Source organism: Pagrus major, chromosome 7 (genome assembly GCF_040436345.1).
Source record: "Pagrus major chromosome 7, Pma_NU_1.0".
Lineage (NCBI taxonomy): Eukaryota > Metazoa > Chordata > Actinopteri > Spariformes > Sparidae > Pagrus > Pagrus major.
The window spans coordinates 18,211,976-18,230,019 of record NC_133221.1 but is presented as its reverse complement, the minus strand read 5'-3'; the positions used below and the strand labels follow the sequence as shown (position 1 = coordinate 18,230,019).

Here is an 18,044-nt window from a genome sequence, read left to right as displayed (position 1 = left end):
GGATGTTCTGATCCTGCCTTCCAGTGGAGAAAGAAGAGTATTCAGATCCTTTAAAGTAGGACTACCACAACATACAAGCAATCCATTACAAGTAAAAAACAAAAAACAAAAGTTTTGTTTTATTTAGTACTGAGAATGTCCCCTGTTATATTATGATTATAGTTTCATGTTATCAGATTATGTTGTATTATTACATTAAATTGTCATTACTGATGCATAAAGGTGTAATCAGCACAAGTAACGAGTAACTAAAGTAGTTATTTATAAGTATATAGATTGCATAACATGTTAGTACTCAAGTTAAGTACAAATTGTATTCAAATACTAGAGTAAATGTAATTTCCAGGAGTGCTGCCTTCAAGGACTGGTAATAGTATAGAAATGGCACATAAGTTACCATAAATATGAATGTGAAAATTGTTTTTTTAGGAAACCATGGCTTTTAACAGAGCTTAGACAGGTGGGCACTCTTCAATATAAGTCTAAATATCTAAATATAATGTCTGAAACAAACCCAAACCTTTTCTGATTATCAATAATGTTTTTTTTAGCTAACTGCTAATTTGAAATGAGCTAATTTGATATTAGCAGTTAGCTTTATCTTGCGGGTTTGTGTACTGCTCATATAACTTAATAGCTACCAACTAATAATTAACTTAATTTAGGCCTGACAGTAAGTAAGTATTTATGTTTTATACATAAACAAACTGCAAGCATACCTGCTAGCCTGCGTTAGCCTGGTTCCAGACGTCTGAATCAGCAGCCACATCTACATTTTATCCAGAGCTATAAAAATCTAGTAATTAACATAAGGGAGGGGTAACATCACTTAATTAAATGGCTATTGAATCTGAATATTGGGCTACTTTTGTTAGCCCCAAAGGTGCCATTACATCGCCCCCCAGAGGCCCTTTAACTCAGTATTTACTATATACTTATGAGAAAGTCATTAAAATAAAATAAAAAAGATATATGCATACTGGTTATTTTTTGTCGTCATGACTGAACCATAAAAAAAAAATACAATGAGATAAGGGATTCAATTACTTTTTAGTGTGTGATTACAGCACTTGCCAAAAACAGTCATAATGTATCTCCTGAGTATTGTATTTTTGTATTATTTATTTATTATTTATAACGATAATCAATCAGCTTTTTATTTAAATAAAAAAAAAAAATAAAGCATAAAACATCCAAACAAAACAGACTCTACTGAAAGATTGGAGACTGTTTTTAGCAAGTATTTTATTGGTATTTTTTCCACTACTGTATTGTAGCTTAAACTTAGTTGTGTATGTTACTTGTTTTGTTCTTGCTTTTATATTTTGGTAAGCTAAATTACTCTTTCCTATTGTAAGATTATTTTCTACTCTCTTCTACTTGCAGATGGGAAGAGGCCGCGGCAAAAACCAATCACGTGGTTAAACAACTTTCGCGTCGTTGCCATGGAGCTGTTTATGAAAATCCGTTTTTCATTGGTCGACAGTTTTGTCATGACCGAAATGCGTGCAGTCATTGGTTCGTACGGCTTCCTATTACGACCAATGGCGATGCGCGCTTTTTACAAACTGCTGCTAGTCCAGGAAGTTTACAGCCCACTGCGGTGTGAAAGGACAGAAACAAGGATCTTTAAATCCGCACAAAACGCCTGGAAAACCAAAGTATTTGGAATTAATTGTTACGGAAACACTTACTTGGACGCACAGAAGGAAATAACAGACGCCTTTTTCTATTTTGAAAGTATGTAACGTATGTAATAAACGGCTTTATGTGCGTGTCTAGCATGTGCTAACAAGAAAAGACTTGACACTTAGCCTTCTGCTACTTCTCTTTTTAAATGTTGGCTCGTCATCACATTGATTTGTACTTTGCGCAGGATTAATTACTATCAAGTAAAGCTATGTGTTAGAGTTGCTAAGTTTATTTTTAATATCATTCATTGTGGCTGCATGAAGCTCATCCCTTCTTGACTTGCTTGTTGTTGTTGCTTCCTATTTTTGTTAACTTTGGCTTGAATTGTTAAAGCTTTGGAAAGAATTGAAGTCTGATGTTTCTGTTTCTGCGTGTGCGTAGTTTGTGTTTGTCTCTCTTACAAACAGTTTTGCTATTAGCCATTAGTATTTAATCCTGGTTGCTCAAATTTCATTTGTTTCCCATTTGTTGCTCCTGTAGTTGTTCTTCACACCTTGCCATCATCATGGACTCCTCTCCAGTCCTTCGTCAGCAAAGTCAAAACAAAATACGCAGTGACTTTCGGAGGTAAGCCAGTTTATGAAGTACTCATTTCCTCATAAATTTCTCCTAAACTAGCTTACTGGAGCTTGTTCTCCGTGTCCTGTAACAATCTTGTTCACTTATTCTTTGATCAGATATTATCACAACTTGTGCCTGTTGTTGTTTGACTGCTCATGTGTAGACAATATTTAGCATTTGAGAAACATGTTTCTATGAAAATCAAGCAACGCTCAACTCTAGTTGCATTCATTGTTTTGCATCTCTGTTTTTCTCCGCACAGATTGAAGAATGAAAATAACAGAATGCCAGCACACCCAAAATCTTCCAAACTCCTGTCTGCACCGCATCTTCCCAACCAAGATACTGAGAACAAGGATCCAGAAAACTCAGAAGTGGGTAGGAAGGCACCTGTGCGACCAGGTGGAAGTCGGCTTCCGGTGCTCGCAAAGTCCCTTCATCTTCAGACCCCATCCGACTTCAGTCAGTCTCACTGTAGGTGGGAGGAGAAACCTCTGGCTGTAAGTGCTTCCTTCCCATCCTATAGAAATAGATGTTTTTTTATTTAATTAAGTGTATTTTTCCGTTCTTAATAGCTTATCATTTTCCTACAGGGCAAAGCTAAGAAGAAAAAGCCATGCACCAGGCCCATTCCTTTCAACCTGTCGCAGCCCAAGAGCTCAAGAACGGCTACAGAAAATCAGCAGCACCTAACTGTTTCACAACCAAGGACTGGCACTCTCGCTGTCCAACCTAATAACAGTGTACGCGGTGCTCATCTAAAAACCCAAAACATTAATACAAAACCTACTAAAAATCCAGTTACGCTAAACAGCAATGTGAACCCAACCAAAGGTTCAGGGAAGTCTAACAGAAATACACCCCAGCGGTCAGGACTGTCTGGGCATTCCAGCACATTTAAGACTTCAGCCACTTTGTCCCATCCTCTATCATCAATTTCTAATAACACTATGCATCAGAACGTCATTACAACTTCTGCACCGGCTGCTTTTAATGCAGAGGCCTGTGCGGATAACATGAAGCTGCTCAGTCTCAAAGATTCAACCACGACATCCAATGCTAGCCAGAACAGGCAGCAGCCTGCACAGGGAAATGTTTCCAAACGTTCTACTGGTAAGTGAAGTCATTGCTTTTGAGCAGATCACATTTGTGATGTGCCAAGTATTAAAGAAAATGTTAGCATCTTGCATGTGCATCCAGATATGTTGATACTTTTGTGTTACACTCAGCCCTGCGATACATTCCACCTTTATGAGGATTATAATGTTCAGTGTTTTTTGAAACTGTATTACAGAGTTGTTGACTTTACTTTATGATCATTTTGAAGTATGTAGTTTCTGGTGCTGTATTGATTGATTTTTTTTTTTTGTTAAAAGATAAAGAAGACAGTGAGATAACATGTAAAAGTGAGAACACTTGTTTCCATCATGGTCCCTGATGTCAGAAATAAAGGAAAGGCATAAACAAATAACATCCAAAAAAACATTTAAAACAACAAGCAACAGGATAAGTTTATTTATACAGCACATTTCATACGACAGGCGTAAACTCAGTGTGCCAAAAAATAAATCTTAAAAGTAAAGTTAACACCATACATGAAAAAATCTTATGCAACAAAAACATATAAGATAGGAAGATATAACAGATAAAAAGGTGTTATTATTGTTTAAAGGGAATAATAACAGAAAACTTCAAGAAAGTGCTACCTGTTAACCAATCATTTAAGACCTAGACAAAAAAGACAACTTTAATATGAAACAACAGCCACGTAACCTCAACCGCTGCCCTGTTGTGCTTCATTTCAGTCACAATCAAAATGTGTTGAAAGTGGTTCACCTAAAAACATAATGGAAAAAAACTATGCAAATGACCTGCTTGCCATTTTCTAATTGTGTTTTGCTGACGATTTTTTTCCACCCTGTTTATATAAATGAGTAAAAACACCTCTTTGTATAATGCAGTACAGATCAACAGCACCACAAACTTCAATCTTAAAGGTGAATCAACTCCTCAAATAGTTTCTACAAAAACTGAACATTATAGTCTTCACGAAGGTAGGATTTACTCTGTGAGTGTTGACTGCATTAGTTTTAGCTCTGTACACCTAATAACTTGGCAAAAGCAACAATTTTAAATATAGTTTTTGTTATTTGTTTAGTTGATTAGTTTCTTCTATTTTAATGCTGCTTAACACCATCTGTACAACTGCTTATTTTTAATTAGAAAGCTAGATAGATTTTTCATAGTTGTCTGCTCTTTTTTTAGTGGTAACTTAGTTAATTTTTACATGTGAATAGCAGTCAGCAGCATTTCTTATGTGTTTCAGACAAAGGGGAGAACTTCCAGCCTGACCACTCGGCTTTGCTCAGTATCCTCCGGAATGAGGGAGTAAGTGCCACAGGTTTTGGATCTGCAAGTCCTCAGTCCAAACCCTATAACTATCTGGTGAGTTGGTTTTATAATTGTTTACGGCCTTCCTTTAAAATGTCTTTTGTTCTCCACACTTTTACTGATGGTTTGTTTTTGATGTGTTGGTTTTGAGCATTTATTTTTGTCTGAATACGGATTTAACCATTTTAAGAACATGTTTAATAATCATCTGTTTGTTTTCACCTGTTTGCAGCCCCAGCGAGTGTCTGTCATGAAGAGTCGACAAAAAGCTGGACCGTCCACAGGTAAGCACCAGACTTGAAAACACACCATGTGCCTGAATAAACAGTCTGTGATCACAGTAGATGTTAAAGTTGTTGTTGTTAAATGCAATCACAGTGACCAGGTGACATTAGAAATGCCTCGTCTTCTTATTTAATTATCGAATTGTGAAGTGACATTCTGGTACAGTTATGTATTTGTAAGGCTGCTTACAATATTTCTGATTAAAGGAATAGGTTAGTGGTAGAAGAGAATCAAGCTAATTAGAGTACTTGTAAAACTACACAGTATTCTGTATTGCTTCCTTCAAATGAGATTACAAATGTAAATGAATTGGTCTTCGCATGTCAGTTAAATCTGCTCTCTTTGTTCTTGTCTTACAGGATCAGTGAAGTCGGTGCAGTTCTCTCCCGACCCGACTGCGCTGCAGAGTATCCTGCAGAACGAGGGAGTGAAGGTCGTAGGGCCTGTGGGTGCCACACCCCTGAAGTCAGTCCGTCCATCAGGCAGAGGCACTTCAATCTACACAGTATGTACACATCACTTTTGTTTTAACTTGTTTTACTTCAAGCTACCTGCTTTTTAGTTTATTACACTGCTTCTGAACAGTTAAGTTTTTTGTGTTGCTTCCTTTCTCAGGCTCAGAGAGTGCCGGCTAGAAAGAATCGCGCAGAGGCGACCGGAGGACCAGCAGGTAAGATGTAGAATTAATGTACATGTTATCTTATGTGCATCCTTATCTCTTTGTCCTTTTACCCTGATGTGACACGACTGTTTTATTCACAGCAGCAGCTCTCAAAGAGAGTCCACTGAAGAATTGGACTCCACAGAGAGTCCGCAACACCAGGCATCAGCCCATGTCTGCTATGGTCAGTATATGTGTGTTGTGTACTCGCACTATGTCAATTAGGTGTGTAGTGTTTCTCACAGTCACTCCCTTATCTTGCGATGCTGCTGTTTTCAGAAATGGCATCTGTCGACACAACAGTCACCGTACGGCGGCACCCCTGGGCTGCAGAGCTGCAAGACCAACCTTCAGCCGCGCCAGGAGGTGAGAGCAGGAAATCACGTGTCTGCAGAGCTTTTACACAAATCTGTAGCTTTTATTTGTTTTTGTTTTCTGTCACAGACCAGAGAGATATATGTGGTGATCTGCATATTCTCTGTATCACAACTGATCTGACTTTCTTGATTGTTCGCAGGAGATTGTCCAGAGGTTATTTGACGATCAAGAGGACGAGCAGAGCACAAACGTGACAGACAAAGATCCTGAGACACAAACAGAGCAGCTCCCAGTCACAACTGTGAGAAGTCCAAACCTTACAGAGATCCATACTAAATTTAGATCATGTTATTTATTTAGAATATATTGTAAACTAAGTGTCCACTCCCTCACTCCTCTAGACTAAATCCCACTGTGAAGAAAAGATAGAGACTGGAGCCAACAGCAATGAGGACGAGGATGAGGAGCAGAGGATTGGGGGAGGACATCCGTTCATCCAGGCACTGCAAAGAGAGTCTGTCATATTTTTCTCAACGGGCAAAAAGCTGTTGAGAGCTCCACGTTTTGAGCAGCAGGAAAACTCACCCCATCATGAGCAGGCTGGCCTGGTTTCATCAGAACAGAGAAAGGTGCTGCCAGTACATGAAGAGACATCATCTGTGTCGGAACCAACCTGTCAGAACACTCACTCGTCTGTTCAGAGTCTGCACAGAGGTAACACTGACTCATCACACTCACCCTGATAATTAGTCTTACAGCGTCACACACATGCTGAAAGAACGCTGAAATGTTTTTTAAAGTGTGACTTTTTCCCATTACAGACCTCTCTGTTCCGAAGACTGGTGCTCTGAGTTCTGCAGCGGCGATGCTGCGTAAGCGTCTTCCTCCTCTGGAGGAGCTGCGTATGGATGAGGAGGTGGCCACCTACACCTCCATGTCTGTCCCGACTGCCCCCGGGTTTGTCCCCCCTCGGCCCCGCTGTGGAAACCCGCTGGCCTCCATCCTGCACTTTGAAGAGTCCTCTGTGAGTACACAGCTGCGCATACTTCTTTATAACATAAACATAAAATACACATACATACATACATACATACATACATACATGCATATTCTCTTTATATATACAGATTCACAAGCTAATTTAAATCTTTGTCCTTTTGTTTTCCAGAAATTTGTTCCAATTGTCTGTGATCTCTCGTCTGGTCCCTCCTCTCCACAGAGCTCTCCGCTGCAGGAGAGATGACTTGCACTATACAGTATTTGTTTTGTTAATATCCAGAGTGGATAAGCTTACTCTGGTGTACTGAGACTTTTTTAATGGAACTAATGTTGGTCCAACACTGTTGTTGCCTCCCACAATACAAGTCCAAATAGTCCAAATTGTATTGTTTTTTGGAAACCTATCAACCCCGGTTGTCTTGTCAATGTTTATGATTGCTCTCAGTAGATGCTTTCTTAAAAAAAAAAAAAAAAAAAAAGGTCATTTCTGTAAAATATTGATTTTTTTTACACTGCAGGCACTGATTTTGTCCACAAATGTAGATGCAAGCCCATTAGAAACAATCTTTATGATGTGACTCAAGAAATAAATGTTGGAGAAATATTTTTTTCAATGAAGACTGAACTTGATCAGTGTTATAGCTGTAGTATACATATATGTTAGGATACTCAGAGAGTTGAATTTGCAATTTTTAACACAGCAGACTCTTCTTGATTAATTTTCTTGATGTACAGTGTTTATAATAAATTTCTATTTGCTACTGTCTGGACATGTATGATTTTCCTTTCAGCTCTTGCAATTATTTAAAGGGGCAAGCCATGGATTATTTTTTACATACTATAATGTTAACTTTTAATGAGAAGCACCAAACAAGTGTTGGTGTAGAGATAATGACAGTTTGTGTAATGTAGAATCCAGTGTTTTGTTTCACACATACTTGTGCTTGACATAAAATTAATTGTCATCAATCCTGATAATCCAGGAATAGTTTAAGTAGTTTATTAAAGAAAAATATCAAATATTTGCTCATTTGGGACACTCAAATAGCAGGATGTGTTGCTGTTATGTCTTATAGTCAGTATTCAAATAACTTTTCTAAAACCCTGGAAGACACTCCAGGAAGAGCTACAAATGAAGGTTTCCCAGGTTTGACAGACATGTGACAGATGTGTACTGAACAGACCAACAAAACACTGAATATACAGATACATTGACAAAATGTTGCATACAAGCAGATGATAAAATATGTCAAAAATGTGGATCCAGGAGGACAGCTGAGCAAATATAATCATCTAAAAATAGTAATAGATTTTCTTTTCGATTAATCAATGATGAAAATAATCATTTGTTGCATCCCTAGTCAGAATACATCTGCCTCAGGTGTTTTGTACTAAATCTCTTGGGCACCAACTATCATCAGAAGTCTCTTAACTTCAGGCAGTTCATTCATATCTTCTGAAGTCTTCTGCTGCTGTCACCAGTTACATGAAGAAGTAAGACGGCGTGTAAAAGATCACTTTTATCGCATGTAACAAGATACGCCATATTGTCTTGCATTCCACAGATTGTCTCTGAGCCAGATGAGGAGTTCAGGCCTTTTTCTGGAAACACGTTACAAGATGCAAATATCAGCAGAGTCATGTTATATCATGTGACACAGTATCCTGTTGGAAGACAGTACTGATAGTACAGTACAGTACAGTACATGTGAAGTACACCCCGCTGCAGAGTGAGCTCAGCATTGACAGGCAGTTTTCACTGAATGTCAAACATCGTGCCAAGTTCCTTGAGACCAAAGAGATTAATTCAAGCAGTTTGTGTCATGTGACAAAGCTTTCACAAACATAAAGGTATTTTAAACTGCTAATAGAAGAAAGGCGTCCAAATTGTTACATGTCATATGATTACTAGATTATCAAATTTGTTTATTTTTGTTCATCAATTAATCTTTTAAATGACACATTGTCCTTTCTTTTCCTCAGGAGATTTTGATTTATAGCTGTTTGTCTTGTGTAGAAGTGACAAATATAAACCAAAAAGTGACAATTTTCTAAATCCTTTAGATTTTGGACATAATTAATCCAGACTGTTCCCTGACACATGAGTGTCATGTGCATTGTGTTTCCCTGTCTGTAACTGTCCACTGCAGGTGGTAAACATGGCCTGATGTATATTTAGGGTGGAAGGGTATCAGTGGGAGGGGGCTCGGGATCAGTTGTCTATAAAGCCTGTGCCTTCACTTGTGCCTCCTCTGAGATTGAAGGAGGAGAAGCCGCGCTCACTTCTTTCTCCTTTTCCCCTCATTGTGATTCACCTGTCTGCCGCCGGGTTCCTCTGGAAACATGTCCAAGAGTCCGACCATGGACCCCACAAAGATGGGAGTTGGACGCTCCATTGCCGTGCTGACATCAGGAGGAGACGCCCAAGGTAAGCAGAGGATTATAAGTTATCACATCTTTATTTTGTAAAGTGTTAAGACATAAAAATGAGTCAGAGAAGCCTTCAGACAGCATCTTCTCTGCTGATGTGTCTGAGCACTACACTGAATCCAAAGCAGCTGTAGATATGAGAGCCAACAAAGTATCATGTTAATGCTCTGACTGCAAAAGTAAGTTCAGGAGCCAAATAACAGAAAGGGCAAGCAGCATGTTTTCCAACACGTCAGCGATGCACGGCTGAAGGGCAGCTGTCAGGGGTTGATGGATGCTTGACTGTAAATCCTATTCCTCGTGTGCTTGATAAGAAGATTATGTCATCACCCGTGTTTGATGTATACTTCAGTAAAGCTTCAAATGGAGGACAAAACAAGGACCAAAACTCTTAAGATTGGCTAAATTTGTGCAGCAGATAAAGATGATAAACTTTACAAATCAAGTTTGATATGAGAGTTCCTTCAGATATCATCCATACAGGCTCTGTTCCCCTTCAATAAACCTAAAAAATTGGTGTTAAGCTCCTTTAAACAACTTCTCCATCAACTGTACTTGAAGTCCAACTGACTGATGTTTCATATTCCTCCTCTCCGAACCGGACTCTAACCCTTTGTGCAGAGGCTTTATCCCCTTATTTCACATCTTTGGGGCTAATTTTAGTGCTGCTGACCTTTTTCTGGTATGGAGGAGAGAAACGCCCCCCATGCACAGCTGCTGTCTGGTGAAACAAGAGCTTCAGCGTGCCAGCCTGTCACAACACAAGCTCACGCTGTGGCCTTTAGTGTACTAGAACATACAGGGGCAGAGATGGTACACAGGATACACAGTCCCATAAACACCTGTCCTTTACTCAAGGCTATTTTTGTCTGATCTGTTGCCAGTGAACAGGTCGAGTCACTTAAAGGTTAGGATGGGTTTGTATGTCTTAAACTGATATCTGACAGGGAGTGTTGAACATTGTCTTGGCATGTGACTCAAGTCATTTGGTCCAAGTAAAAAGCAAGTCTAAACTAATTTGTCTTTGGAAAGTCAAATCAAAGTCGAGTCCCTTGTTATAGCAAATCACATCAAGTCAATTCCTTTTCTGCCAAGATACCCAGTTCTTATCTGCAGTATTTGGTCTTAATAAAAAGAAACAACAAGGTGTTCGTACCTGTCAGATAATGAAATCATAGCACAATTTATCTAAACTGTTCAAAGGGTATGGAAATTAATTGAATTTGTCTTTTACTTATTGATATTTAGTGAAATAAATGTAATTAAACACAAGCAAATAACTTTAATTTCTTTAACAAGATTTCTTAATTTCTTCTCACTTAAAACATACTCCCCTTCAGACTAAAAAAGTCACACACACACAAAAAAAGGAACTGAAGATATAAAATGAGTTTAGTCATCTGAGTGATCATACAAGTCAAGTCAAGTCACAAGTCTTTAACTTGGTCCAAGTCTCAAGTCATTTATTTCCACTCAAGTCAAGTTGCAAGTCATCAAAATTGTGACTTGAGGTGACTTGAGTCCAAATCTCTGTTGTCGTGTAATGTGAGTAAATTAGGTTTCACAGGTGATGTTGTTAATGTGTTTTAGGTATGAACGCTGCTGTGAGAGCCACAGTGAGAGTTGGTCTCTACACCGGAGCCAAAGTCTACTTTGTTCATGAGGTGAAGGCTGCACACATTTCACTGACATGTCGTGGTATCACAATAAATACAGCACATGTAGGAACTCTTAAAGGTGCAATTTGTAAGAATTGGCCACCTAAACAAATAGGGGGCAGCATATCACCAGAGTAACCACTTACTGCTGCTAAAGGTAGCTGCTGTTAGCTAGATAGCTCAGTTAGCTGTGCAGTTAGCGAACCAGACTGGGATCTTGGAGTGGTTTTACGAGAAAGGAGGACTGCGTAGCATGTTAACTTCAGTAGATATCTCTGCAACACACTACATAGACGTCTCTGATGTAACATCAACACTGTTGTTTCTTTACACTGACGTTTGTTAATTTTAAAAAAAATGTCAACTAAAATTCTTACATACAGAACCTTTAAGCCTATGAGAGATTTGTATATCATGAAAGATATGAAAGAAAAGAGTGTGTTTTCACAGTGTATGTTAATGTTCGCTGCTGCAGGGCTACCAGGGTCTGGTGGATGGAGGAGACCACATTCGCCCCGCCACATGGGAGAGTGTGTCCATGATGCTTCAGCTGGTGAGTGATAGCCAGATGAGTTAACACAGAGAAAACCCCACACACAATGCAAGCTGCCCACAAGAGCCACAAATTGTTTTGGTGGTGGTAGTGGTGTGGTGTTTAATTATGTTATTAAAAGGTTAGTTCACCCAAAATACAGATCCTTTACTGATACATAGACACAGTTTTGTGTGTAGGCCATAAAAAGTGTTTACTCCAGATAATTCGCAGAATGCAAGGGTTGAGCAAGGACCTGGCTAAAACAAGTATCCAGTACAGAGTGACATCTAAGTAAAATGTGTCAACATCTGTACAAAGATGAAGGAAAATCCTCATTGGGTAGCTGACTGAAGTTTATTCATTCGTTCTCTTACTTTTGTGATTAAAAACATTGATCTGAAACTCAATTCTGAGGCTTTTCTGTAAATGTAAACAGTTTTTCTAAGAGGTAAGGGAGAAGGTCTGTTTGGTGGAGTTTGGGTGAACTGATCCTTTAACTTTTAACCAAACCTTCTCCACTTGGAACCGAGATCTTCCTCTGGCGAGAAACCGATTTTTGAGTGGTGATGTTAAATGTCTGCCGCGGCCCTGCGACTGAGAGATGATGGAGATTAAATAAAACCATGAGGCTTGTGATCCAAATTTCTATCGCCTGTGTCGTCCAAATAAAGAGGCCTGGCACTGAAGAGGGTTTGACATGCTGAGATTAATGATGTGTGTGAAAGTCAGCAAAGGTTTGGGAGAGGGCCATGGCAGATTTTAAGGATACCGCTCCTTAAGTGCTGACCTCATTTACTCAGTGTGATGCAACCTCACTTAGTGTGACTTCAAAGCATCTTGAAGAGTCTAATTTCACAGTGTTGGAAAGCTGCACTGATGCACGTCCCACCACAGAAATGAGTATTTAGTGTGTATAACATTGTGGTGTTAAATGTCAACAGTCACTGCTTCATTATAACAGCTTTAAAAAATATTTCGGTATCAGTAACTGTATTAAAAACAGCTTCTCTTCTTCATGTGTCAGGGAGGTACAGTCATTGGCAGCGCCCGCTGTAAGGACTTCCGCTCCAGAGAGGGTCGCATGACGGCAGCTGGCAACCTGGTGAAGCTGGGCATCACCAACCTGTGTGTGATTGGAGGCGACGGCAGTCTGACTGGAGCCAATGAGTTCAGGACTGAGTGGAGCGGACTGTTGGCTGACCTCGTCAAAGCTGGTAAAGAGACAGACATAGAAGTGGTATTAAATCCTTCAACCTTTTCTCATTTTGGGCCAGTTTCCTAATAACTATTGGATGCATTAGGAGGACATTTTGTATAGGCATCTGTGGTCCCCAGAGGATGAATCCTCACGACTTTGGTGTTCCTCTGAATTTATCTGTATCACGATGACACATGTTTTTATCAATGGTACCTTCTCTGACTCCGTTTGTTTCATTTTCTGTAGGCAAGATTACTGATGCAGAAGCCAAGAAATCTTCCCACCTGAACATCGTAGGCATGGTGGGCTCCATTGACAACGACTTCTGCGGCACCGACATGACCATCGGCACCGACTCCGCCCTGCACCGCATCATCGAGGTGGTGGACGCCATCACCACAACTGCACAGAGGTCAGATATCACTGAGACCCTCCTTCTATGTACACCGTGATGGAGAGGATCCACTTTAATATTTGATAAGTCTGAAATGAGATCATGGCAGCGGTGAATAACAGTAGAAGTGACTGTGTGTTGTTTGACTGTTTGGATACTTAAATCTGCTACAAAATATTCTTTCTTCTTTTTACAAAACACTCTCTGTTCATCCACAGCCACCAGAGGACATTTATCCTGGAAGTGATGGGCAGACACTGTGGGTCAGTACCATTTCTGCTTGGTCCATTTGTGTGTGTATGTGTGTGTATGTGTGTGTGTGTGTGTGTGTGTGTGTGTGTGATCCACAAATTAACATAATGCCTCCACTATGTTCTGCTCTTTTGCAAAATGCCTATCATTTGCAGAGATGTTGCCGGTAAATGGATTTATCTTGTTGTCTGCAGGTACCTGGCTCTGGTCACGGCTCTGGCCTGCGGTGCAGATTGGGTCTTCATTCCAGAGATGCCCCCAGATGAGGGCTGGGAGGACCACTTGTGCAGGAGGCTGACAAACGTATGTGTGTCTTTATTTTCCCCCAGCCTGCTCTAAACATTACTACATGTGTCATTCAGAATGCAGAAATGTATTTTTATTTCCTCTGATTGTTTCTTTAGCAAAGGGCCAGAGGTTCTCGTCTGAATGTGATTATCGTGGCTGAGGGCGCCATGTCCAGAGACGGCAAACCAATTACATCTGAAGATATCAAAAAGGCAAGCCCTACTTTCTATTATCAGTGTGGTTTCACAGACAAACTGTCATACTAATAGTGGGTTTATTTGTCTCCAGCTGGTGACTGACAGGCTCGGTTTTGATACTCGCACCACTGTTCTTGGACACGTACAGAGAGGAGGAACACCCTCCGCCTTCGACAGAATCCTGGTAAATGTCTCAATAAAACACCAAAAAGGCTATAAAGGACGAAATACAGAGCTACCACTGCCTCCAGTATTCACACACACACACACACACACACACACACACACACACACACAGCTGATGATCTGACTGTTTGTGTGTCGTACAGGGCAGCAGGATGGGTGTGGAGGCGGTGATGGCGCTGCTGGAGGCCACTCCTGACACTCCTGCCTGTGTGGTCAGCCTGTCTGGGAACCAGGCGGTCAGGCTGCCACTCATGGAGTGTGTGCAAGTGGTACGTCACAATGTCTTCTACCGGGTTTTAGTAGGTTCTTAGTACCTATTTTGGAGGATATGCTCTGACATTGCTCTTTGTGCCCCAGACCAAAGATGTGACCGCCGCCATGGCTGAGGGCAGATTTGAGGATGCCATCAAGCTCAGAGGAAAGTAAGTATTTTCCTAAAGGAGACATATAATGCTCATTTTCAGGTTCATAATTTTACTAGAGTAGGTCTACATGCTCTAATGTTCAAAAAACACAATTATTTATTATTATTATTTATGATGTGCAGGAGTTTTGAAAACAACTGGAACACATACAAGCTGCTGGCTCACATCAACCCTCCAGATGTGAAGGTAAAACCCTCATCATATTTAAAACAGATTTTTCTATATCAGAAATAAATCTTAATAAATCTCTCTCTTACTGACCAGAGCAACATCAACGTTGCCATCGTGAACATCGGTGCCCCCTGCGCTGGTATGAATGCTGCTGTCCGCTCAGCAGTCAGGATGGGCATCATCCAGGGTCACAACATGTTGGCCGTCCATGATGGCTTTGATGGCCTGGCTCAGGGACAGGTACGTGAACATCTTCTTCCCTCCAGACGTCTTTTTGTTACGATTTGGTGAGATCTGTGCAAAGAGTAGTAAAATTGCTGTTCTAAATGTTTTGGGGGAAGCAAAACCAGATGAAAATATCGAAAGATAAATGCATCTTGAAGCAAGAAATCCAGGAGAAAATGATTTGTTTTTTCTTCTCACTACAGATTGAGCCTATCACCTGGACCACAGTGAGTGGCTGGACAGGAAAAGGAGGCTCGATGTTGGGCACCAAGAGGTAAAACATAAGCTTTTGTTTCCAGTGTTGCAGCTTTTGTTGTAAAAACTACAAAACGTTAAACTGGTCAATTTGTCTCTGTATTACAAAGATCTCTGCCAGGTAAAATGTTGGAGGAAATCAGCCTGAACATTGCCAAGTTCAACATCCACGCTTTGGTGATCATTGGTGGATTTGAGGTAAGACGTGTCAGCCGTTCGTCTCTTCTCAAACCATAAATACTGATCTTTCCTTTCCTGAAACAAATTAATCTCCATCTTCTTCTGCTGCAGGCGTATGTTGGGGGTCTGGAGATGGTTCAGGCTAGAGAGAAATATGAAGAGATGTGCATTCCCATAGTGGTTATCCCCGCCACCGTCTCCAACAACGTCCCCGGCTCTGACTTCAGCATTGGCGCTGACACTGCCCTCAACACCATCACCTCTGTAAGTGTCTCAACAGCAGATGTAGACACATACTTCATACATGAAAAAAGCGGCTAATTGCATTTCTTCCATGTTTCTTTCTGCAGACCTGTGACAGAATCAAGCAGTCTGCAGCAGGGACCAAGCGTCGCGTGTTCATCGTCGAGACTATGGGTGGATACTGCGGCTACTTGGCCACCATGGCAGGTCTGGCAGCTGGGGCCGACGCTGCCTATATCTTTGAGGATAAATTTGGCATTAGAGACCTGGAGGTGAGCTGATGACCGGACCGGTTTATCCAGTGTGTCTGCACCTTAAACAGTGATGTGTTCTGATTGTGATCTGTGGTATTTGGTCTCTAGATGAACGTTGAGCATCTTGTGGAGAAGATGAAGACAACAGTGAAGAGAGGCTTGATTCTCAGGTAGGTTTTAGTCAGGTGGGCGAATGCCTTCTTCTGAAACCCAGAGAAAAAGGACTATTACTCTGGAAGCACATAAGTCAGCTATAAGTCCACATTCCTTTAATTTGTGACTGTTCATTTTACAATAGGAACGAGAAATCTAATGCCAACTACACCACTGACTTCATCTTCAACCTGTACTCAGAGGAGGGCAAAGGCATCTTTGACTGCCGTAAGAACGTTCTCGGACACATGCAGCAGGTTTGTAAAGCGCCTGATCCAAAACCAGAACTAGATCTATGTTACAATCTAATCAATAACACACCTTGACTGTCCTTCATTGACTTCAGGGTGGCACTCCCACGCCCTTCGACAGAAACTTTGGCACAAAGATGGGTGCCAAGTCTGTTCTGTGGCTGACTGAGAAGCTCAAGGAGTGCTACAGACACGGTACGTGGGCCTGAAACCAAATGTTTCTCTTGCACGTGCTGTTGCAGTAAATAACAGCAGCAGGCGGTGGCGGAAAAGAAGTCGACTGGTCTTCATTGCACTCCTACAACACTGTTGGACTCATTGTGGACAGTTTAAAAACAAATGGTCACAATAATACAGCATATCACCTTTTTTATTGCATGCATTCTTCTTTCTTTTCAAAACCTGCCTACACCCAAGCCCACATTACCCACAATCCAACTTAGCTACTGAGTGATACACTTGAGGCAATTAATCAGATTACATGCAGCTTCCTCTGGAGCTACAAAAGACTTTTTATACTACTTTTTCACACATGCAGGAGACCTGTAAACACACTTTAATGTGGAAAATTGGTGGAATTACCCTTTACATGAAGGGATTGATAATAAACTGTTTCTGATGGTTGATAGTAACGATATTTCATGACGTGTTAACTGAACTGTTTCCCTTCCTGTGTCCTTCAGGTCGTATCTTCGCTAACACACCAGACTCCGCCTGTGTGCTGGGCATGAGGAAGAGGGCGCTCACCTTCCAGCCTCTCGCTGACCTGAAGGAAGACACCGATTTTGAGTAAGATGCACTTTGCTTGGTGTCACAGTAAGTGTGTTTTTTAATGGTGAATACACGGAGTAATCCCTCCTCTGTCTGCTGCAGGCACCGCATCCCCAAGACAGAGTGGTGGCTGAAGATCAGGCCCATCATGAAGATCCTGGCCAAGTACGACATCAAGCTGGACACGTCCGAACACACCGACATGGAGCACGTGATCAAGAAGAGGAATCCTCTTGGGCAATAGGCTCAGTCTGTTCCATTACAAAGCACTTGTCTCATCCAACTTCCCGTCCAACATGCCTTGGTGAACGGAGCTGCTGTCTTATCCTCGTTCTTTCTCATAACAATGAAATGTTCTGCTCACACAGCTCATAACTCTTAAAACTCTCAGTAAATACATTTTGCAGAAGATCACAGATATCAAGAAACTGATTAAAGTTATATTTGAAAAAACTGAATTGTTTGTGCTTTTGTTAAATATTGCAGAATATGAATTGTTCTGATAAACAATTATAATAAAAATCTTAATTTACACACAGTACATGTTGAGCTGATGCACAAATAAAGGTTGGGGTTGTGTATTACCTGGTTTTGAACATGCTGCTGTGGTTTAGGTGAAAGCATTTAGCATTAAGGGTATATCAAACCATTCATTCATCTTTTTGTATCTATCTATCTACTGTATGTACCCGTTGATACAACTGCAGCTGTGGGCATAACGAAGGAAACACTGTCACTGTAGTATGTTTAAGAAAAATAAAAAATGACTCTGAATTGAATAAGAAACTGTAGATCCACAATTGCAGAGAATGAAGTAAGAAAAGGTGGAAAAAAAGACAGATCAACACGTAACACCAGTGTTTCCTCAGCATTCATTCAGGAGTGGTGGACTACCACAGTAAAAACGTTACCGCCAACGCTAGAGAAAATGGTAAGTTAAACTTTATAATCTAGATAACACAAAAAACACAAACAAGCAGAAAGCATAATGCATTTAATTATTTAATCATGCTCAAATAACCAAATATAAACTATGTGAGTGCTGTAACAACTTACAGGTCTAGAGCCAAA

General features: G+C 40.5%; 2 protein-coding genes across 2 annotated transcripts; both read left to right on the top strand.

Moving 5' to 3' along the window:
- The first annotated feature begins 1,594 nt into the window (after positions 1-1,594).
- Positions 1,595-7,518, top strand: troap (trophinin associated protein). The gene is made up of 14 exons (XM_073471038.1): positions 1,595-1,740; positions 2,173-2,259; positions 2,516-2,753; positions 2,847-3,366; positions 4,580-4,698; positions 4,877-4,928; positions 5,289-5,434; positions 5,545-5,599; positions 5,692-5,774; positions 5,870-5,956; positions 6,108-6,209; positions 6,310-6,622; positions 6,730-6,932; positions 7,077-7,518. The coding sequence occupies exons 2-14, from the start codon at positions 2,198-2,200 to the stop codon at positions 7,149-7,151; spliced, it is 2,055 nt and encodes a 684-aa protein (XP_073327139.1). The 5' UTR covers positions 1,595-1,740; positions 2,173-2,197; the 3' UTR covers positions 7,152-7,518.
- Positions 7,519-9,161: 1,643 nt separating this feature from the next.
- Positions 9,162-17,428, top strand: LOC141000337 (ATP-dependent 6-phosphofructokinase, muscle type-like). The gene is made up of 22 exons (XM_073471037.1): positions 9,162-9,335; positions 10,928-11,001; positions 11,471-11,548; positions 12,555-12,744; positions 12,975-13,140; positions 13,341-13,385; positions 13,569-13,677; positions 13,779-13,874; positions 13,951-14,043; positions 14,189-14,314; positions 14,403-14,467; positions 14,593-14,656; positions 14,735-14,881; positions 15,070-15,140; positions 15,232-15,319; positions 15,413-15,565; positions 15,652-15,816; positions 15,907-15,968; positions 16,097-16,208; positions 16,298-16,397; positions 16,886-16,991; positions 17,076-17,428. Exons 1-22 carry the CDS (start codon positions 9,251-9,253, stop codon positions 17,215-17,217), a joined length of 2,337 nt encoding a protein of 778 aa, XP_073327138.1. The 5' UTR covers positions 9,162-9,250; the 3' UTR covers positions 17,218-17,428.
- Positions 17,429-18,044: the final 616 nt, after the last annotated feature.